This window comes from Prionailurus bengalensis, chromosome X (assembly GCF_016509475.1).
Source record: "Prionailurus bengalensis isolate Pbe53 chromosome X, Fcat_Pben_1.1_paternal_pri, whole genome shotgun sequence".
Taxonomy (NCBI): domain Eukaryota; kingdom Metazoa; phylum Chordata; class Mammalia; order Carnivora; family Felidae; genus Prionailurus; species Prionailurus bengalensis.
In genome coordinates this window covers 39,032,198-39,056,097 of record NC_057361.1, presented here as the reverse complement: position 1 = coordinate 39,056,097, position 23,900 = coordinate 39,032,198, and the positions used below count along the sequence as shown (strand labels likewise).

Below are 23,900 nucleotides of genomic sequence, written 5' to 3'. Positions count from 1 at the left end.
AAAGGGGAAGGAAGGGGGCCGAGAGGCCCAAGTTCAGTGTGTAATGCTCTCCTCTGCCCTCGATTATGCTTCAGCTCCCCCAGACTGAAGCTTCTTAAGTTGAATTGCTCTGAAAGAGAGCTGTATAGAAAAAGGTACTTGGGATTCGCTGCCCTGGCTTTGTTCAGGCTTTGAAACAGCCCTTGTTTTCAGTCTCACACCATGTTCCCGCCTCTGATGGCATCTGGAGCCTGCTTTCGCTGAGCACCTCAGGAGTTCTGTGGGCCACATTGGCTAATCTCTAAGTGGCCCCCTGCCTCCAGACATTTACAGTTTAGCTTCCCTTCCTCAGCTCTGCCAAGCTGGTTACCAGTCCTTGGTCTGCTTTCCATCTTGCAAAAGATTTTGAAGATTCTTGCCCACCGTTGTCTTTTTTCCAGCTGTCATGAACATTGTGGGTTACCACCTATTCCTTTATTGTCGTTTTGGTGGGCTTTTGGTGAGAAAGGGAGATAAATATTTGTGACCAATCCATCAGGATTAACTACAACTCTGTCCACTTCCAGCAGCAAAGAATTCTTCCAAGAAGCATTGGCTCATTTTATCCACTTTCATTGAAAGATGCTTTGTTCTCTTGTCCCTTGCTCCTTTTGCTGAGAGTTCCATATCCATTGAGATCCTCTAAGAACTGAAAAGAAAAACTTGGAGTGCCATACCACATTAGCTCAACTCTTCTCTGGAGCCTGGCTCTGGGTCTTTGAAAAGACTAAATCTCTCAAACGTTTTTCCTCAGAAAACATTCATACATCGTTTCTAAGCTGTGTACTCTTCCATTTCCAGCTTTTGATCCTTCCTGAATATCATTTGATTCACAAATATCCTTTCCAAATAGCCTTTGAAATGGGTAAGTGGTTAGATGTGTTGAGTCTGACATATCGTATGTCGGGCAGGGAAGAAGGCTGGGCACCTAGGGGTAACAGGTAGGGATGAGTAAAGAGAAGACTTCTTGGTAACAAAGTATGATAATAGGAATTCCAGTGGTGATTTCGGAAATCTTTCTAGAAGTTTCCATTGCCATCATTCAGGGCAAATGCAGATTCGGGTAGAGGGACTCGGTTAGGTAAGAGGAACTTCAGGAAGGCCTTTCTGAAGAAGCAACATTTGAATTGAGACTTTCAGACAAAGGGACCAGAGGGGCAAATGCCTCGCATTTCTGGAAGAAATCTCAGCATGCTCAGAGAACAGGAAGAAGGCTAGTGCACCTGCGATGTTTTGAACAGAGATGGAGTTTTCAGGTGAGATCAGGGAGGTCAGCGATGGCCGGATTACATACAGTGTTATAATCCCCGATGAGGAGTTCAGCTTCTGTCCCAAGTGGATTGGAAAGCCATTGGAGCGTTCAAGGAAGAAAGTTATTGATCTGGTCTATGTTTTAAAAAGCTCATTCTGATGGAGGATGTGTCTGCAGCATGGTCAGAGTCGAAGCAGCAAGACCAAGCTACAAAGCTATGGTTACAACCCAGGTAGGAGTTGATGGCGGCTTGGAGTTAGTGAATGGGAGAGGAGGTGGAGGAAAGGACTTATGATCTGCTATGGTGGTAGAACCCTCAGGACTCGTTAGTGGATTGTATGTGCGGGTGAAGTCTGATGTGGTCCTACATTTGTTTGGTAATCTTTTGACTGGTTCCCAAATTACTGGGATATCACACTTCTGAAACCTCTAGGATTAAATAAGTGTCTCCTGTAATTGACGTAACGGTAATTTACCGACAATTACATTCTGTACTCTAGAAACAGAGAAACTTAGTTCATTGGTGATCTCATCCAATCGCTCAATCTGGTGGCTTAAAAAAATTTTTTTTTTAATGTTTATTCATTTTTTTGAGAGAGAGAGAGAGAGCAGGAGCAGGGGAGGGGCAGAGAGAGAGGGAGACACAGAATCTGAAGCAGGCTCCAGGCTCTGAGCTGTCAGCACAGAGCCTGACTCGGGGCTCGAAATCAGGAACTGTAAGATCATGATCTGAGCCAAGGTCAGACACTTAACCAGCTGAGCCACCCAGGCACCCCCCACAATCTGGTGGCTTTTAACACCATCTGTATGCTAATGGCTGCCACATTTTTGTCTTCACCTCGAACCTCTTCCCTGAATTTCAAGCTCATAGATCCAACTGCTCACTTCCCATCAAAATATAACATATGCAAACAGAACTCCCGGTTGTTTTCTGCCAACCTGTAGCCCCGGCAATCCTTCCAGTCTCAGGACAGCTATATTTTTCCAATTGGTCAAGCAAAACCCTTAGAGTTGTCCTGAGTCCATTCATTCTCTCTGTCTCGTCTGTGTCTCTCCCTGTCACTGTATACAATCCTCCTGGAATCCTACACTCAAAGTATTAAGAATTGACCACTCCTCACTGATCTCCACCGCCACTGCCGCCATTTATGCCTCCTCTGGGTTACGGAAAAAGACTGCTAACTGCCCTCACCACTTTGGCCCTGCCCCTGCATTCTCTTCTCAATGTATCAGTCAGAGCAATCTTTAGAAAATACAACTTGGGTCCCATAATACCCCTCTGTACAGTCTGCTCCTGTGGCTCTTAGTTCTCTTCAGTAGGAAAGTTAAAGGCTCTACATGATCTCATTCTCTGACCTCAGCTCCTACTCGGAGTATTAGGGAATACTTTTCTTCAAGGCTCCATGCTAAATGCAAGTTTCCTACAAAACATCTTTAATTGATTGAGCTTCAGTTCCTCTCCCAAAACACACACAAATAAAAGACATCATGGTCCAGCATTTTGGCTACAAATATTTCCATAAACAGAGCATGTCCTTTCAAGGAGTTCAAGATGACAAGTGAGCCAAAACCCAGACGATAAACAGTGGTAGGGGGCGGCATATTGGAGTTGCATCCCAGAACCCCTGGCCAAAGAAAATGTACACAAAAAAATAACCAAATTCCCTTTCCCCTCTTCTGATCGCTGTTGATTCTACTTTGTTTAGATTGATGAGCCTGTGTGACTTCATCTTGTAACATTTAACTTATTACTGCTAATTTTTATTAGTTTATAAATACGAGCCATTATTTTCTTTAATCCTGAGGGGGAAAAAAGTCCTTTGGTTATGAGTATGCTATTTTCCTGCATTTATCATCACCCAGCTTTCTTTTCTTTTTAATTTTTTTTTTAACGTTTATTTATTTTTGAGAGAAAGAGACAGAGAGTGAGGGGGAGAGGGACAGAGAGAGAGGGAGACACAGAATCCGGAGCAGGCTCCAGGCTCCGAGCTGTCAGCACAGAGCCCGATGCGGGGCTCAAACTCATGAACCGTGAGATCGTGACCTGAGCCGAAGTCGGACGCTCAACCCACTGAGCCACCCAGGCGCCCCAACCCGGCTTTCTTATAATTAATTATCCCCTGTTCATTCTTGCAACAGAGTCTTGTGCACCTCACTTGCTGGTGGGAGGGGTGTGTTGAGTTGGAGGTCCTGAAGGTGCTTGAAATAATACCTTTGTCTTTTCCTTCAAACAATGGTCGGACATGACCAGTGTATGTTTTCTAGCCTTAAAAATGGGCAGAAAGTGGGGCACCTGGGTGGCTCAGTTGGTTAAGCATCCGACTCTTGATTTTGGCTCAGGTCCTGATCCCAGGGTCATGTGATCAAGTCCCACATCGGGCTCTGTGCTGACTCTGAGCCTGCTTGAGGTTCTCTCTCTCCCTCTCTCCGTCTCTGTCTCTGTCTCTGTCTCTCTGTAAAAGAAAACAAGATTGGCAGAATGTGGTCAAATTCAGAGTAGGTGGTATGGAGGTATTACACTGAGAAGTACTTTGCTTGTATTTAGGTCATTTTAGCAATTGTGTTGAAATTCCTAGGTCTTAATAGCCAAAAGTCTATTATGGTTAAGGTTACATTTATGCCAATGTTTTCTTTTAAGTGAAAATGGGCTTACTTAATGTTTTTTCTTATGAATTTAAAACAATTCAGATGATACAGAAAAGTCTGAAGAAAACAGCAAAACTCAGTCTCTCTTCCCAGAAATAGCTGTTTTTAATATTTCAGTGTGTTGTTGCTAGACTTTTTCTATGCCTTTTTATATAAATATAAACCTCAAGTAAGATCATAACTCTAGATACTGTTTCATAACCGCCTTTCTGCTCAACAATACATCATGAACATATTTCCAGGACAGTACATGTGGATCTAAATAAACCCTTTTTAATGGCTAGATAATAAATGATAAAGATACCTTTTAGCTTCCCTAAAAATATCTTAGTAGACAAAATGAATCTAGGCTCCCCTTTAAAATTTAAAAGGCATGCAGTCTAAAAATACAAGGAGATTTTATTTTACTGACCTATTGGATCAACGATATGAAATTAAAGGGGACCTTCAAATACCCTGAACAAAATGGTCTCGGTTACTGAATAAGCTCATTTCTTTCTGTGGCAACTGCAACAAATATTTATTGAGCACCTACTAAGTGCCAGCATTAATCTAGGTGTTGGGGACACGTTGGTAAAGTAGCTGTATGGGATCTTTGCTCACAAAGAGTTCACATTCTCAAGAGTTAGAATCAGAAAATAAACTAGTAAGAAACAGGAAAAATAGCAGATATTGAAACGTACCTGACATTATGTTTTCATGGTAGTATTTAAGGTGACATTTCGGTCCTGAATTCTGCAGATTGAGTCAAATTATATTCCATAATTATATTTTCAGGTTTCAAGACCGTGAAGAACAAATAAATTACGAGTTATTTTTCTCTGCTCTGAACTGGAGAATGAATCCGATGCCCGAATTGCAAGCGGTATCGTTTACTAAAGAGGTAAAATCAACCTTGCATTTTTAATATCCTTTATCTGAAAAACTAGTTTTCAACATGAAACATTAACAGCCGCGCTTTTGGAAAAAGCGCTTCCGTCTTCCTGGGTATTTGCGGTAAAGGCTAATTGCTTTCCGTGCTGAGTGAACATCTGCTCTATAAGAGCATGACTTCTCTTGTGCAGCTGAATTTTTGTTAACTCCAGTCGCATCCCATTATATGGAAAATAGGATAATAGGTTACGGTTATAAATAGATGTAAACACTCTTATCAAGGGATTCTGCTAACATCATCGTGAGCCACAAGAGCAAATCTCCGATGGTGCGTGTTTCAAGAATCCCCAGTGTATCTGTGACTGTGCATACAGGTTTGCCTTGGGTGACAGAGGATAGTATGGGGACGCGCATGTCACAGTGCAGCCAAACTTACCATAAAAATTCAGCAGGAAAATGCTTGGTTAGGGAAAGCAAAGTTCATGTGATCTGATGGTGCTCTCAACATTGTGGCATTGTCTGAATTCCCTAAGATCTCTTTGGACCAGTTGTCTTCAAGGAGTTGGGGGGGGGGGTGGGGGGGTGTGGATGGAGGTTTGTTTATATTTTTAACATGCTCCAGAAATTGATTTTCTTGGGAACGTCCCTTGATAAAGCAAATGTCATGTGGTTGCTCCCAGAAAGGAGGCATTTATTCCTGCCTGTCGCTGCTAACCAGCTCATTCTGGCCTGAACTGGTCTACTGCCCCTGGAGAGTTCCCTCAGGCATGCTGCTATTCTGGAGCAGTCAGGCAGCCTTAGAACTTCCAGATGGTTGGGAGAGAGTGGTGGCCTTCAGAGTCGCAGAGCTAGTGTTGAATTCTGTCTCTGCCACTTGCTTAGCCGAGCGGCTTTGGGGGACTTAACCCATTCGCTTATAAATCTAATTCTCAGACAAATCGTGAGTCGGTAATCCACTCTCAGCAGGTTCTATGCTCAGCGCTGGGGTCCAGAGTGAAGGTCATTATTGCTGCCTTTTGCGGGGGGGGGGGGACACTGCCCATGGGGGCATCAATACACTCACTCATGCTTTGGAGTATGGCATGATACAGCCTGCGTGGGATGGAATGGGTTGAGGAGGAAGCCTCCAAGAAATTATACTGGGGTGGGGGTGGGGGTGCCTGGGTGGCTCAGTTGGTTAAGCGTTCGACTCTTGATCTCGGCTCAGGTCATGATCTCACGGTTCGTGAGTTCAAGCCCCGTGCTGGGCTGTGCACCGACAGCACAGAACCCGCTTGGGATTCTTTCTGTCTCCCCCTCTCTGCCCCTCCCCTGCTCGTGTGCACACGTGGGCGCACGCGCGCGCGCTCTCTCTCTCTCCCCCCCTCCCTCAAAAGAAATAAACTTTAAAAAAAATGCTTAAAACAAATCAGAGTGGCATTGGGGCGGGGGGTGGGGTGGGCAGCAAGTCTTCTCAGGGGAGGTGACGCTTGAAATTTGAATGCTGAATAGTACGAGTTAGCAAGGGGGAAGGGGACACATCCTGGCATGAAGGCACGAAGGGAGGAGTGGAGGAGGAGGAGGCTCGAGATACCCGCAAGGCTGAGGTTTGAATATTGTCCTGCAAGCTCTGGAGGCCGGGGACGGGGTCAAGGAAGAGAGCGACATGATCACGTGTTCCCTGTAGAGGGAGTTTTGCTCTGGGCTGGATGGTGGGCAGTTTGGAGAGGGGACTTGGGAACAGGTAGACCCATTAGGAGGCTCTTGATGTCCCATTGTCACCATGACAACTGCAAACACGTAAAGCACGTCCTATGTGGCGAACACTAAGACTGGAAAGATCTACTGACTCATTTGATCCTCCTCGGAACCCTAGCAGGTGGATACTCTTGTGATCCCCATTTTAGAGATCAGGGAGTTAGAAAAGCAGCAAGTGTGTGGTAAAGTGAGAATTGTAACTCACGCCCGTTTCACTGTGAAGCACAGAAAGAAAAAAAAATCTTTTTTAATATCATCATGATCGAACTTATTGCATTTAATTAAGTAAAACCCAAGATGCCATCACAAAACCAGATCAGTACTATCCTTTGGTAACCTTTTCATTCTTATCCATGCAGGTACTTAAAAATGAGCGATGGCGTTTACATTCTACCTTTCCGCTCCATGTTATCGTATCCTGGGCTGGTTGGATAGCATCCGTTTGTCCCATTAGGACTTTTCCCCGGCCCCCTCTCCCCTGCTCTGAGTCCCAGGCAGCTGACCTTTATGGGCTGCATCAACGGGTCCGCTAGCCCTCTGCCCCCCACCTCCCTTGGGTTGGCCAGTGGCATGCACCAGCAAGAGAATGGAGGGTGGGAGGAGAGAGAAATCCTGTCCCTCCCTGCCAGTTCCCGTGGACCAACCACGTCCTCCATAGCTGCCCACCACTCCAGACTCCAGTGCCCACCCTCAGGAACCCTCCAGTAACCATTACCACCCCTTTGGCCCCAGGCGGTGGTAACGGCCCCCCTCCCCCCCTTGCTACACTCCTCGAGGGGCTGGAGGATCCCCTGTGGCCTTTCCTGACCGCTTCCCGCAACTTGGTCAACGGTCACTTTATTTTAAATTCCCCGCAACTTCCGCGATTTGCCCACGTCCTCTGTTTCCTGTGGCATCCTGAATGACGCGCGTGCTTTTTCGTGCTAGTCGGCGACTGCCTTTGTCGTTCTTTTCCTTACTTCCTACCTGTCTCCTTTTCTGTTGCACCCAGTCCACCACCCAAACGTTCACCTGTACATTGGGGGCTTCGTCACTTACTGCACAAAAATATAATTCTAGGGGTGCCTGGGTGGTGCAGTCAGTTGAGCGTCCAATTCTTGATCTCAGCTCAGGTCGTGATCTCACGGTTCGGGAGTTCGAGCCCCACATCGGGCTGTGCGCTGATGGCGTAGACCCTGCTTGGATTCTGTCTCTCCTTCTCTCTGCCCCTCCCTCCTTGTGCGTTCTCTCTCTCTCTGTGTGTCTCTCTCTCTCTCTCTCAAAATAAATAAACTTAAAAAATGTTTTTAATATATAATTCCACCACATGCATTTATCTGTGGTGTGTTTTTCTTATGTAACGGTTCATCATGGGCAGTCACGCTAGTTTAATATGTATAGACCTGAGCCATTCTTTCATAGCTGTAGTATGGATACAGAATAATTTATTCATCCATTTTTCTGTTGATAGGCGTTCAGGTCATTTTTGCATGTTTGCCTCTGACATCGTGGTAGCTTATCACTTTAATTTTTATTTTCCTGATGACCGGGCTAATGATCTTTGGGTACGACAATTAAGAAAGACTTTTTTCATAGCAACCCAGCATGCGCATATGCAGTGGAACAAAAGTTTCACGAATCAGTACTATTCTAACTACGTGTTGCGCAATGTGTCACTTTCTTTCTCTTTTCCTTCTTCCCTGGTTTCCTTTTCTTGCCTCTCTCCCCCCACCCCCCTTCTTTCTCTCTTTTGAGTGCAGTTTGTGACCCGTTAAGTTGATTTAAGGGCCCAGAAAAGGATCACCGCCCACACTGGAAGAGAAGCCACCAGGCGGGAAGACCAAAGATTCGCTCTCCCCTTAGCCACCCCTCCCCCATTTCATCCCTTACCCACTCTGTTGCTGGGACAGTTACTGAGCTGTGGACGTCAGGTGCCTCAGAAGTGTGGAGCAGAGGGTCTGAAACCACATGAACCCGAGTTCACATCCTTAGCTCTGTGATTGACTAAGCGGGTGACTTTGTGCAAGTTACTGAACCTTTTAGGTTTCCTCCCCTCAGAAATGGAGATGACAATAGCCCTTCCATAGGCGTGGTTGTGAGGGTTGAGGGTGGTACACATGAGGCCCATGTCGCCACACCTGTCCCATAGTAAGGGCTTAAATGTTAGCTATTATTATTGTTTATAAAATGGAGAGGTCTTGGGGCGCCTGGGTGGCTCGGTCGGTTAAGCGTGTGACTTCGGCTCAGGTCATGATCTCACGGTTCGTGAGTTCAAGCCCCGCGTCGGGCTCTGTGCTGATGGCTCAGAGCCTGGAGCCTATTTCGGATTCTGTGTCTCCTGCTCTCTCTGCCCCTCCCCTGCTCATTCTCGGTCTCTCTCTGTCTCTCTCAAAAATAAATAAACATTAAAAAAGAAAACAAAGTGGAGAGGTCTTAACTTTCTCAGGTGAAGGGGCCGGGCCTTGAGCACTCAGCTTCCAAGGCTATGGTCAGTGATTCCACCCTTAAAGGTAGGAGAACCACAACAGGAAGATGGCATCAGAAAAAGGGCCTGTGCTCCAGCAGTGGGCTCGTCCAGTTGTTACTTATGTGCCGTGAGACTTTACTCTTTGGGTCTCTTATCAACTCTGCTGACCAAGCCTGGGAGCGGGTTCTGTCTGTGGGAGGCATTTGCGAGGGGCCATTCCTTTTTCGCCAGTTTTAAAAAGAAAAGAACCTAGGTATGAAATGGTACCAATTTGACTTCGTCATGAGAACGTAACTAGATCCCAGAGCCCACAGTGCTCTGGTATTCCTAAGCTTGTTATTGTTGCGTAAAGAGGATATAAGATAGCTTGGGAATGTTACCAGTGAGTCTATAATCTCATGTGAAAATATTTAGCGCGAATGGGTTGAGCATAATATTGCAGGGTTGATACAGCACCATCAGTAGTGAGAAGTCCAGGATCTCCTGAACCCTGTAAGTGTGCTGACATGTTAATATCCAGTAATGCCCTGAGATGCTCAGGTCAGAGCCTGTCACAGGTTGGGTTCTGCAAGAAGCAGGTGGAGTTGAATGGGCAGGGTGTTTATTTGGGAGTGTTCTTGGGCTCGATACATACGAAAGGGAGAGGAAGGATACAGGAGCGGGCAGACGGAACAGTTGAGGCAACCCACGGGGAACTCTGGAACTGGAATGGCCTTTCCGAGCTGTCCCGAGTTGGGCCACAATGGCTTGGCCTTTATCCTTTATCCCTGTGGGTTGCTTTAGGAAGGGGTATGACCTCGGATAACGTGACTCCTTGCAGCCAAGATAGCGCGTAAGCTGAGGCCATCCCTGCAGGGGACTCTCAGCAGCTGGGCCACCAAGTCCTTCCTCAGGGAGGTCCTGGACGGTACCTCAAAGCTTGGCGACGAGCTATTCTTGAAGCTCTTGTTTTTTGTTTTTATTAAAAATAATTGGGGGCGCCTGGGTGGCGCAGTCGGTTAAGCGTCCGACTTCAGCCAGGTCACGATCTCGCGGTCCGTGAGTTCGAGCCCCGCGTCAGGCTCTGGGCTGATGGCTCGGAGCCTGGAGCCTGTTTCTGATTCTGTGTCTCCCTCTGCCTCTGCCCCTCCCCCATTCATGCTCTGTCTCTCTCTGTCCCAAAAATAAATAAACGTTGAAAAAAAAAAAATTAAAAAAAAAAATAAATAAAAAATAAAAAAAAATAAAAAAAAAATAATTGACATACAATACTGTATTCGTTTCAGGCATATAATATAGTGATTCGACACTCATACACATTGCAAAATGGTCACCTAGTTACCATCTCTCTGTCACCGTCCGGTGTTATTGACTGTATGCCCTCTGCTGTACGTTACCTCCCTGCCGTAGTTATATTTTATAACTGGAAGATTGCACCTCTTAATTCCCTTCACCTACTTTACCCGTCCCCCATTTCCTACCCGCTTCGGCAACCATCAGTTTGTTCTCTGTAGCTATGAGTCTGTTTCTGTTTTGTTCGTTTGGTTAGTCTTTAGAGTCTACGTATATGAGTGGAGTCATGACGGCATTCCTCTCTCTCTGTCTGACTTATTTCACTTAGCGTAGTGCCCTCGAGGTCCATCTGTGTTGTCACAGATGGCAAGGTTTCCTTCTCTTTTTTTGATGGCTGAATACTATTGTACGTACAGACCACAGTTTCTTTATCTGTTCCTTCATCGATGGATGCCTTGTCTGTTTCCACGCCTTGGCTATTTTAAATACTCCTGCAATGAAACATAGGGGTGCATATGTCTTTTCAAATTAGGGTTTTCATTTTCTTCCAACAAATACCTAGAAGTGCAATTGCTGGATCGTAAGGTAGTTCTATTGTTAATTTTTTGAGGAACCTCCACACTGTTTTCCAGGGCGGCTGCACCAGTTTGCATTCCTCCCCGCAGTGTATTTCCTCCATGTTCTTGCCAGTGCTGTTATTTCTTACCTGTTTAATTGATTTATTTATTTTAGAGAGAGAGTGTGTGAGCAGGGGAGAGGGGCAGTGGGAGAGAGAGAGAGAATCTCCCATCAGGCTCTGCACTTATAGGTGGAGCCCAACGTGGGGCTTGATCTCACAACCCTGGGATCGTGACCTGAGCCGAAATCAAGAGTCAGACACTTAACCTAAGACTGAGCCACCCAGGCACCCTACCCCTCCTGTCTTTTAAAAAAAATTTTTTTTAACATATTATTTTAGGGGCGCCTGGGTGGCGCAGTCGGTTAAGCGTCCGACTTCAGCCAGGTCACGATCTCGCGGTCCGTGAGTTCGAGCCCCGCGTCGGGCTCTGGGCTGATGGCTCAGAGCCTGGAGCCTGTTTCCGATTCTGTGTCTCCCTCTCTCTCTGCCCATCCCCCGTTCATGCTCTGTCTCTCTCTGTCCCAAAAATAAATAAACGTTGAAAAAAAAAATTAAAAAAAAACAAAACAAAAAAAACCATATTATTTTATTATTTAAAAAAAAATTTTTTTTCAACGTTTATTTATTTTTGGGACAGAGAGAGACAGAGCATGAACGGGGGAGGGGCAGAGAGAGAAGGAGACACAGAATCGGAAACAGGCTCCAGGCTCTGAGCCATCAGCCCAGAGCCCGACGCGGGGCTCGAACTCACGGACCGCGAGATCGTGACCTGGCTGAAGTCGGACGCTCAACCGACTGCGCCACCCAGGCGCCCCAATATTTTATTTTTTGAAATAGAGAGAGAGAGAGAGAACACGAGCAAGGGAGGGGCAGAGAGAGAGGGAAACACAGAATCGGAAGCAGGCTCCAGGCTCCAAGCTGTCAGCACAGGGCCCGACACGGGACTCGAACCCACAAACCGCGAGATCCTGACCTGAGCTGAAGTCGGACGCCCAACCGACGGAGCCACCCAGGCGCCCCTTTTAAAGTTTATTTTTGAGAGAGACAGAGAAAGGTCGAGTGGGGGAGAGGCAGGAAGAGAGGGAGAATCTGAAGCAGGCTCCTCGCAGAGCCCAACACGGGGCCGGAACCCACAAAACCGTGAGATCGTGACCTGAGCCGAAATCGAGAGTTGGTGACTCAGTCGATTGAGCTACCCAGGTGCCCCTCCTCTGCCCGGCTTTTGATATTGGGTTTTATGAGTGCTTTCTATATTTTGGATAGTAACCCCTTATCAGATGCATCATTTGCAAATGTGTGCTCCCATTCAGTAGATTGCCTTTTCGTTTTGTTGTTGGTTTCCTCTGCCATGTAAAAGTTTTTAGTTTGATGTCATCCCACTTGTTTATTTTTGCTTTTATTGTCCTTGAAGCCTTTGGTGACCGTTCTTGGTATCAACTGGGGGCCTGGCAGTGTGGAGTCAGATCAGTTGTGTAGATCTGTGGGGACCCAGTTGGGCAGAGAAGGCCTCTCCCTTAGAGCTTTGAGGACAGCCAGCATATTTGGGGGATCTGCCATAGCCGGGAAGTCCCGGGCGGGACTTCAGGACAAGATCCACCAGGTTGTGGGGGCGGCGCTTGGGTGACACGGTTGGTTGAGTGTGCACCTCTTGATATCGGCTCAGGTCATGATCTCAGGGTCATGGGTTCGAGCCCCACATTGGGCTCCATGCTGAGTGTGGAGCCCGCTTGGGATTCTCTCTCTCTCCCTCCCTGTCCCCCTCTCTCCCTTTCCCCCACCGGGGGAACCTGCATATCTTTACTCCTGTGCTGAACGTTATCCGCGACACGATCCCTTCCCTTAACTGGGGGGCCTTACCGAGAAACGCAAAGGGACTTCCTGGCTGACAAAAGCCGAGCAGGCCTCAGTACTACTGATTCCACAACCAAAATCCTGTCTGTGTCCATGTTGATGGACGGGATGGATGGTCAGGGTACGTACGGGTTTGGGGCACCTTCCCAGTCTACCCTGATTAAACTGCCGTGGGGGGGAGGGGCCAGAAAAGGGGAACAGGACCAGTGGCTTCAGCCAGCGGGGGGCTGAGTAGGAGGGTGGTCTGGGACAGGGGATGGGAGAGGCGGGGCCTCTCTCCAAAGCAGAGAGCACAGTGATGGGGCGTCCTGAAGTGAGCACTGTCCAGCCATCAGGGGGAAGCCGGCAGTCGGCAGGCTTGAACTGACAAGCCTTGAGCCCCTCCCGGGGGGCCAGAGCTGGCTACGTCCCCACACCGGTGAGGTTCCAGCAGGGACCAGACACCGCACACTCAGAGGAGTCACGGACACGGATTTAGCGAAGGGACTATGGACAGAGGAGCGGATAGGGTTACAGGACCCAGTCAGGGCAGCGGAGCACTCAGGGACCAGCAACGGAGGGAAACCTTTACTTTCCCTCGGTCTGATTCTTGGAGCCCAGGGGAGGAGCCGGCAGAAGGTGGGGGGAGGGGAAGTGGAATCAATACCCTGATCTCTTGGTGCCGCCCATTGGCTGGACCCACCCAACAGCAGCCACAGAACGAGGAAGCTCGGGGTGTGATGCAATCCACAGAGGTTGGCCTCCCAGGGCAGTGAGCTGGGTGAAAAGGGCAGAAAATGGATCTTCTGGGGGCAAAAAGAGAAGGAGCCTGCACAGTCCGTTGCCAGAATACAGACTTGGGCTCAGGCAAACCATCCTCCCAGCCAGGGGATAAGGCTAGGTCCAGACAGCAGCTCCTGGGGCTTGGTCTGCTGGATGGCAGGACTGGTCCCCCAGACTCGGGTGGGGGTCCCCTGCATGTGATGGTCAGTTAGCTGGTCTCTGCCCATAGGGCTGGGGTCCGATAACAAACAAGCAAAATTGACAAAGAGGACTGTGGTCTGGGGCTAGGCTAGCTGTGATCAGTCCCACTGCCCTTTGGTGAGAGACCTTCCTACGTGGATGGGTGTTACTCCCCGTGACCGTGACGGTGGCCTGTGGCCTGCATTCTCAGGAGTTCCTTGGCGAGGCCTCTGCCTGGCTCCCACGGCAGCCCACGGTGAGCCCATGAGGCTGTAACTTAACGCTCGCTCCATTATGTGACTGTCTGCGGTCTCAGCACGTTGCCCTGGCGTGGTCAAGGCCTGGAGACCCCATTTCCGTTCTGTTGTGCTAAATCGGTCCTCATATAAGCTTTATAACTTTTGCCCCGTGTGACTGGCGTCTTATCTTTTGACATTTCTGAGAAACCTTGTATGTGGCTTCATTTTACGAGCACTGTAACTGCCGAAGCATTAGCAATCGACCCTAAAGCCCTCGCTTGCCGCAACGGGATGATCTTCTAGCCTTGGCAGTGGGGAGTGGGGACCAGTCGGGGGCACCTTGGGATACATCTTTGGACACCCCGGTTGTTGAGAATCTTCTTCGGGTATTTGGAGGGTGGGGTATCCTGTGACGTTTTATTGTCCCATTCTTGAGCGAAACTAAGTATCACTCCCAATGTATTGGAAGCTGAGACTCAAAGGCATCCCGAAAGGTAAAGACTAAACTAACTGAAGTTAGGGGCCTGGTGCCAACCTTTTAAATAAGCAGTTATTTCTAGAATATGAGGTTGAATTTAACAGTTGAAATGAAAGACTATTAGTCATGCTCATTGGAGTTTAAAAGTAGCTGACAGGGGCGCCTGGGTGGCGCAGTCGGTTAAGCGTCCGACTTCAGCCAGGTCACGATCTCGCGGTCCGTGAGTTCGAGCCCCGCGTCGGGCTCTGGGCTGATGGCTCGGAGCCTGGAGCCTGTTTCCGATTCTGTGTCTCCCTCTCTCTCTGCCCCTCCCCCGTTCATGCTCTGTCTCTCTCTGTCCCAAAAATAAATAAACGTTGAAAAAAAAAAAACAACTCTTTTTACCCTGCAATGCGTTTTTTTTTTTTTAATTTTTTTTTCTTCAACGTTTTTATTTATTTTTGGGACAGAGAGAGACAGAGCATGAACGGCGAGGGGCAGAGAGAGAGAGGGAGACACAGAATCGGAAACAGGCTCCAGGCTCCGAGCCATCAGCCCAGAGCCCGACGCGGGGCTCGAACTCACAGACGGCGAGATCGTGACCTGGCTGAAGTCGGGCGCCCAACCGACTGCGCCACCCAGGCACCCTGTACCCTGCAATGCAGTTTTAAGGAAAGGCCTCTTGTTTAAAGGCCACACCTATGTTTTAGCTACACTCAGATGGCCATTCTTGCAAAGATTTGTGTAGGGCAGTGGAAGCAATTGGGAAATATTGGCATGGTGGCGAACACAGAAACGGGCGGGAATAGAAGCAAACCTCCAGGTTTTCTAGGTGAGCTTTTCCCTGTGTTATCAGAATGCTCTGGACCATCTCACCAAGTATTTGCAAAATTTCCTCCCCAGATTTCAGTTTGATTTACTGAACTTTAATTGTCTTTGCAATTTTCTCAACTTAACTCAATTAGTTCTGAGGTCATGTCAACCTATTAGAAGGCAGTAAATTTACGAAAAGCACCATTTCAATCCCATCCATGCTACTGGACTGGTCTACAAATTCATAGCTATTTCCCACAGAAACATCTTTTTTTTTTTTTTTGAGTAAGCGGAGGGGAATAACAGAGTGAAATCACTAACATGACTCCATCAGCCTTACATTTGGGAGGAATAAAAATAACCTTGTTTCAGTGAAGCGTGGAATTTAATTGGCTCCCGATCTTTTCCCCTCATGCATCTGGTGGCCGGTACTACAGTAGAAAATTTTAAACTAGAAGGAGACATAATCCAATTAAATTTCCTTTTAAAAATGTCAAAGCAAATAAATCCAGAGCCCAGGAGCTCGCACACAGCTCTGCTATTCTCACTGGGCAGCTGCCGCTTACTGGGTTTCTAGCCAGTGCCATCTTTGTTTCAAGGGCGTATGATTTTTACAGATCGGCAGCTCCTTTTTTTCGCCATTGACGAACAAGTAATTTATTGCCAACTTGCCTGACTTGCAAGCCAACTTGCAAGCAAACTTGGAGGCGGTTCCCAGCCTAAAATTTCAGCGTCACGATTTTTTTTTGCGTCATTGTTGAGTTTCGCTCTGCATATCATGGCTGTTCCTTCTTCCAGCAGATACTGTTTATGCTCCAGGTGGAACTGAATTCTGTTTCGAGATTTGGGCGCAGTCTCTGGAATTATCTGGAAGTTTGTCAGGAAGTTGCTCGGTTCCAAGCTGTGCTGTGACTTTCATAGACACTATTAATTTTGGTAAATACCAAAGTGCAGAGCGTCTTTGTGTGACTTCCTCTAGAACCCGACTTGGAGACAAGGATTTGAGTGTAGATAGATTTGGGGGGCAGGGGCAGGAAGCAAAAGGGACACTATCAAGGGGGTGGGGAATGAAGGGCAGGGCATTTCTCAAACTAGTGACACATTTTGGTGACTGGAACTTAATGCCTCTGGGAAACTGAGGGATCCCGTGGCCTAGATGTACCTTAGTGTTTGCCCCCACTCCCCAAAGTGCAAGGGAGTTGTGGTATTCATCCATCAGCTCCCATCAGTCATGGATGAAGGCTACTTCTGAAGTGCGGGAAAAGAATGAATTCACAGGCCCTTGTGGCATGTCACAGGGGCGGCTAAAGTGGGCCTCCGAGGCCAAAAGAAAAGTTTTCGCGCAAAAGAACGCAGGTGCTGGTGGTCGGAAGTCAGGCTGGGGCGTGCCAAAGTGGAAGGGGTGAGGGGATGCGGAGGGGCGCTGGCAGACCCTGCTACGTACGGATATTTCAGATCTGGAATGGGAAGCGTCGGCTGCTGTGGATGAGCTGTCCTGCTGGAGACTTCCCATGCTCGTATTTCCACTTAAAAACTCACGGGCACTGCTGGGAATACGATAATCTGGAGTTTTCTTCTCCTCTTGTAGTATCGCGTGAATAAAAGGTCAGCGAACACGAAGAATATTTTTACTCACTGCCCAGATTGTCGTATTATGTAACGTAGAACATTTGTGGATTTATTAGAGCAATTAGGTGGCGGGAGTGTGGGGTTTCTCGTGTCTCCCAAGACGTCTTTATTTTGCAAAGAGACGGCCCAGGGGACTCCTTTAGATGGACCCCAATTACGGGCAAAACTATGAAGAAGATTCCTTTTCCCTCTACTCTATTGATGCCTCTCCTCCCCCTGAGTTTCTTCGGTCTTAGGTCCCGCTTCCCACCCTCCTCTGGATCTCGACTTAATTTCTGTCGGTCCCTTTAAACTAGTACCTGTGAAAATCTCCCTAGGATTGGGGGTTGGCTACAATTCTGGCACCAATTCCAATGTGTGGGGGTTTTGCCCTACACCAAGCAACTCTTGACATCAGCTGGGGGTCCTACAATTCGACTCCGTTCTGTCGTGATCTACTTGGAGAAAGCATCAGATCCCAGTGGGTGTATCACCTGTGCTTCTGGTCAACTGGCTATAGACGGGAGGTTCCCACAACCCCCTCCTTGGGTTCGGTTAATTTGCTAGAGCAGCTCACAGAACTCAGAGAAACATTTTACTTACTTGATCACTCGTTTCTTATAAAAGGATATAGGGGCGGCCTGGGTGGGTCAGTTGGTTAACCTCCGACTTTCGATTTCAGCTCAGGTCATGATCTCACGGTTTGTGGGTTTGAGCCCCGCGTCAGGCTCTGCACTTAATGGCATGGGACCTGCTTAGGATTCTCTGTCTTCCTCTCTCTCTGCCCCTCGCACTTGCTTTCTCTCTCTCTCTCTCCCCCTCTCAAAAATAAATAAACATTAAAAAAAAAAAAAGGATATAACCCCAAACAGCCAGGGGGCAGAGATGCATAGGGCAAGGTAGGGGGGACAGGCAGGGAGCTTCCACGCCCTCTCTGGCCACCCTCCTCAAATCTCCACGTGCTCACCAACCCAGAAGCTCTCCGATCCCCATCCTCTTGGGTTCTTACAGAGGCTCATTACAAAGGTGTGATTGATTATTAAATCATTGGCCATTGGTGATTGAACTCGACCTCCAGCTCTGTCCCTGGAGGTCAGGGGGAGAATAGAAATGACAGTTCCAACCCTCTAATTACAAGGTCTGTTGGCCTAGCAACCAGCCCCCCCCCCCCCCCCCCCCGCCTTAGGTGCTTTTCCAAAATGTCGCATTAACATAAGACACCTTATCACTCTCAGCACTTAGGAAGTTTCAAGGGTTTTAGGAGCCGTGTGCTAGAAACAGGGACAAAGACCAAATATACATTATCTTATTATGGATCACAATATCATATTGGCAGTGAATGGATCCTGGGTTCCTCAACCACTGCAAATATTGCCTGTGGCACTTGCCAGGTATTTGGGCAGAAAAAGTCACTCCCACTTGGATCCTAGAGAATAGTGACAAAGGGAAACCAAATGGAGGGAAGTGGTTTTGATTCTAGAGAGAGAGCATAGCCATGGAGTAAAGAAATGGACTCTTGTGTCTTTTCACCTTAAATTATCCTTCGTTTCAAACCTCAGGGTATTTACTTGAGCTTCATTTTGCCCAAGTCTGGCTTATGGCTAATAAGTGTAATTCTCATCTCCAAATTCTTGTTTTAATGAGATGTCTGAGGACATATTGAACAGTTGAATGACTATTGATTAAAATATATCATTTTGTGTGTGTATATATATCTGCATATCACACACACACACAATGATTTACTGCTTTTTGGTGTAGGAAGGACATTTCACCAGGTTCCACGTGGCACGGATTGTACAAAATACGCCCTAGGGCTTAGTTTAGCCATCATCCATCCGAATGGCCATTTCCTTCTTCACACAGCCAGTTGGTGGTTTAGGCTCAACCTCCAGTGTCTGACAGGAGGCATTCTTGAGAAAGAACAGGAACGTCCCTTCCAGAATCACATTGTTGGGGCACCTGGGTGGCTCAGTCGGTTAAGCGTCCAACTCTTGGTTTTCGGCTCAGGCCACGAGCTCACGGCTTTGTGGGTTCCAGCCCCACATTGGGCTCCGCACGGACAGCGCAGAGCCTGCTTGGGATTCTCTCTCTCTCTCTCTCTCTCTCTCCCCCTCTCTCCCTGCTGCTCCCCCCCACACACTGTCTCTGTCTGTAAATAAATAAACAAATAAATATATAAACTTAAAAAGAATCCCATTGTTTTTGACTCAACTCCTCTTGTTGAAAACGTTAGGATCAGATGTAGCCAGGCAGGCTGAGAGCCAGCTGCTTGTAGATAGGCCCGCTCCTCTCATGGGCTTCGGAGGGCAGCTCAGCAGCTAAGCAGAGCTCTGGAGCCCGCCTGCTGGGGTTACAGGCCAGGCTCCTCCTCTTAACGGGCCATTTTCTGGACAAGCTGCTTAACCCTTCTGTCCCTCAGTTTCCCTTTCTGTAAATAGGCATCCAAATAACGCCTGCCTCTTAAGGGTTTCTGTGATGGTTAAATAACTTAATACATGTAAAACACAAGAGTACCTGTCACATAGTAAATATCCAGTAAGTGTATAAATGCCTTAGAGATGCCAGTGCTGGGTGTTCTGATTCTGATTCTCTGTTAGCGTTATTAATCACCACAGTTTTACATATCACCCCTATTTCAGTCCCCTCCACGTCTTTGCATGGTTCTGGACTCTAGGTCCATGCTCCGTAGAACCCTGTTTACCAGAATCTTAACCTTAATGTCCTAACGGGCACCTCAAATGTTCAAAAATGTCCCGAATTGAACTTTGTTTTCCCCCTCTGATCCTTACTTCCCCACTTAAAAAAAAAAAAAAAAAGATGTTTATGGGGCGCCTGCGTGGCTCCGTCCGTTAAGCGTCCGACTTCGGCTCACGTCATGATCTCGTGGTTCGTGAGTTCGAGGCCCGCGTGGGGCTCTGTGCTGAGAGCTCGGAGCCTGGAACCTGCTTCGGATTCTGTGTCTCCCTCTCGCTCCCTGCCCCTGCCCCGCTCACGCTCTGTCTCTCTCAAAAATAAACAAACATTAAAAAAAAAACAATTAAAAGTTTACAACTTCTCTCCCTGCTTTCCTTACTTTGCTTATAACATCACCCAGGGTTGAGTGTTGCGCGCCCCACATCCACCCCCCAGCCCCCCAAGTTCATGTCTACCCAGAATCTCAGAATATGAACTTATTTGGAAACGGGTCTTTGCTGATGTAATTAAGAGTTAAAAATGAGGTCACACTGGATTCAGGTGGACTCTGCATCCAGTAATTGGTGTCTTAGAACTCTCCTTACCTGTATTTGTTTACCTGTACCCTTCGTTTACAAGGACACCAGTCCTGTCGGAGTAGGGACCCACCCTACTCCAGCATGACCTCCTCTTACCTGTTTACATCTGCAGTGACCCTATTTCCAAATAAGGTCACCTAGTGAAGGTACTGCGGGTTAAGATTTCAACATGTCTTTTTTCAGAGGACACAGTTCACCCCTTAACACTACCCTTTCTTTCTTCCCCGCTCTGAATCGATCACTTTCCAGGCATCCTGTGTTCTCCTGCCGTAAAACCTTTTCGTACGTAGCTCTCATTAATCCCATCCTCAGCTCCCCTGGTTGTGGCGGAACCGTGTCTCTCTCTCTCTCTCTCTCTCTCTCTCTCTCTCTCTCTCTCTCTCACCTCTCTCTCTCTCTGTCTTCTCTCTCTGTCATCTCTCTCTCTCTCTCTCTCTCTCTCTCTCTCTACGGGATAATTGCAGTAACCTCCAAAGTGATTTTCCTCTTTCATTTCACCCAATGAGTGAATCTGACTAATTGCTGATCGGATTTCTCTGATGGAGACCCACCTGCGACTTGGCCTAACCATGGCAGGAAGTATCAACTAGCACAGAGAACCCAAAGTTTTGGCCCCATATTTTCCTCCCACCCACCTCTCTCGCCCTTGGCACTATGTATCCCAAACCACAACTGGGTTGTTCGTTCTTTCTTGAAAATCGATCTTTAGGGGCGCCTGGGTGGCGCAGTCGGTTAAGCGTCCGACTTCAGCCAGGTCACGATCTCGCGGTCCGTGAGTTCGAGCCCCGCGTCAGGCTCTGGGCTGATGGCTCGGAGCCTGGAGCCTGCTTCCGATTCTGTGTCTCCCTCTCTCTCTGCCCCTCCCCCGTTCATGCTCTGTCTCTCTCTGTCCCAAAAATAAATAAACGTTGAAAAAAAAAAATTTTTAGAAAATCGATCTTTAGGTCTGCAGGCCTTTGCTTATGCTGTTCCATGTGCCCAGAAAACCCTTTCTCATTTCAGCCCCCCTGCCGAACTGGTCTTCATCCTATAAGGCCCGGCTGAAACAGTACAGGTTTGCTTCCACGATTCCATCACAGAGTTATTGGGCCCTTACCCGTGCTTCTGACGCCTTACGACTCTGGATACTGATGTGACACTAGGAAAGATACAGCACCTCTTATATAAAACAATTAACCTTGACAGTAGAAATGTAGACAGCCACAGGATATGGACTTCCTCACCCCCCCCCCCGTTGATATTAATATCAACCATTGTAACATAAATAAAGTGTATGTGTGCATATATGTGTGCATAGATTTATGTATACAAGATTTTTTGAAATCTGACATGTTTACTACTTAGATAATTAAGTTTTGTTGCCACCCAGCTCATCAAAATATTCGTAAACCTCTCTAGAGTAAAGGTATTTATTTTCTGAAATTAGAACACCTATATACAGGGGCGCCTAGGTGCCCCTCCCCTGCTGTCTCTCTCTCTCTCTCTCTCAAATAAAGAAAACACATATACACAAATATACACGTGCCATATCTGTTGTATATAAAGCATATGTGTGTGTATATATATATATATTTATCCATCCATATAAAGTACATATAAAGTAGCTTCTCCCCAAGAGCACACTGTGAATGATTCATGGCTCTTTTCGTTGTTAAAGAAACCGTAACCAACAAGTCAGTGTAGCTAGTTCAGATTTTAATAATTGAGTTCTCTTTTTTAACTCTTTTTCACGTTCATTATGTATTTTTGAGAGAGAAGGAGCATGAGCAGGGGGAGGGGCAGACAGAGAGAGGGAGACACAGAATCGAAGCAGGCTCCGAGCTGTCAGCACAGAGCCTGACACGGGGCTCGAACCCACAAACCACGAGATCGTGACCTGAGCCAAAGTCCGACGCTTAACCGACTGGGCCACCCAGGCGCCCCAGTGATTGAGCTCTTCATAAAGCATGGGGGAGTTATCACTGCAATGATGGTGCATAACAGCCCCCCCCCCAAATTTCAGTGGTTCTCAACAACAGGCATTTCGTTTTCTTGTCCGTGCACCTGTGTGGGTCAGGTGGGCGGACCCGACCTGTGTCATTTGGGGACCAGCAGCAGCTTGGGCCGTGTTCTTCTCATGGCAATGGTACACGCACGGAAGGCTGAGTCAAACCGAATGGGCTCGTTAGAGACCCTGTTTGTGGTGCACCTGCTAACATCATGCAAGCCGAAGCCAGCTGTGTGGCCAAGCCCGTATCAAAGGGACAGGAAAATAGACTCCATGTATAGGAGGGTCTGCAAAGCCACATGGCAAAAAGCACGGGTGTGTAATTCTAACACAGAAAGGGATGGAGTGAGCATAAGCATTCAGTCTACCACCGAGTCCTCATGATTCGAAAGTGGACAGTAGAAATGTCTCATTTGAAAATAAGCTATTAGGGGCGCCCCGGGTGGCTCAGTCAATTACGCATCCGACTCTCTGTTTCAGCTCAGGTCTCGGTCTCTCTCACTCCTTGTGGGTTCGAGCCCCACGTCCGGCTCGGCGCCGGCAGCGCGGAGCCTGCTGAGGATTCTCTCCTCCTTCTCTCCCTGCCCCTCCCCCAACGCTTTCTTTCCTTCTGTCTCTCTCTCTCAAAATACATAAAGGAAATGTTTAAAAAAAGCGCTATTTATCAAGAGCTTATATAAACCGTAAGAAACAATTGGGTGTTGCATGTACGAACCTGCGCTTTGAAACATGGTTATAATTCTGTCCATCTTTGGTTTCTTTCTAGAGATGTGAAGATGTCTGGCTCGGGATGCCATCACCTATTCCTGTGAAATACGTGGACTATTTTAGACTTTTAAAGGATGTGTTTGGCCTGGTGGAAGAGTAACCGCGTGCCAATTTTTGGTCAGCTCCCTTTGATCTCCTGCTCTCGTTCGACTACGTTTATTTCACCAGATACAATTTCATTAAAAAAAAAAAAAAAAAAAGCAAGGTTCATACTGAATTGAAATCCATAGATCACAATTGATTTCCTTTTGTCAGTTTCGCACTTCAGAACATCATACTGCACGGCTGATGTGCCAGCATGATTAAAAATGCCATTTAAGGAAACGTCAAACATTTTTGCTACATGTATGATTTATGAATACCAAAGAATCTTACGGCAGTTTTCTCTCCGCCATAATTTGATTCGCTACGACACAAAAAGAAAATTATTTTTGACAGCTATAGATGACAATATAAAATCAAATTATATCTGAGCAATACGTTGTGATTCTGTTAAACATTTTTTGAAATCTTTTTGACACGTGTTTATTACTTCTATAATTAAGCTTTGTAGCAACCCACCTTACCAAAATAATCCTTAAACCTCTCTAGAGTGAATGTATTGATTTTCTGAAATCAGCAAAGCTACGAGAAGGACTCCTGCCCTCGCCCCACAATACACACACACACACACACACACACACACACACACACACACCGCATCACAACGCAACACACGTAAAAATTTGGGAGAGAAATCAAAACATATGCGGTGTTTATATTTTAATGCCCTTTTTATATCTAAAGTTAGCTGTTAACTTAGGAATAAGTATGACCAAAAATGTATTCTGTTTAAAGTATTTAGGGATGTGAATGCAGAGGGTTTTGAGAGATCTTTTTTGGTTCATTCTCCACACACCCATACCACCCACCCCAGAGATTTAAATATTCTGATAACATGTTTCCTTCCTGCTTTTCTCTGGTTCTATTTTGATTTTTCATCCAGGCCCAAACGTTATGAGTCTCAGCTGAACTTCTGTCATGTAGCAGATATTTGATTAAAACTCATCACCATGGGCGCCCGGGTGGCTCGGTCAGTTAGGTGTCCGACTCTTGAT

At 47.1% G+C, this 23,900-nt stretch overlaps 1 protein-coding gene across 1 annotated transcript in view; it reads left to right on the top strand.

Moving 5' to 3' along the window:
- Positions 1 to 23,520, top strand: part of EFHC2 (EF-hand domain containing 2) — a 200,634-nt gene extending 177,114 nt beyond the window's left edge. The window contains exons 14-15 of the mRNA XM_043569816.1: positions 4,694 to 4,799; positions 22,802 to 23,520. Of these exons, the coding sequence (XP_043425751.1) occupies positions 4,694 to 4,799; positions 22,802 to 22,903 (208 nt within the window). The 3' untranslated portion in view covers positions 22,904 to 23,520. The remainder of the gene's footprint in view (positions 1 to 4,693; positions 4,800 to 22,801) is intronic.
- The last annotated feature ends 380 nt before the right edge of the window (positions 23,521 to 23,900 follow it).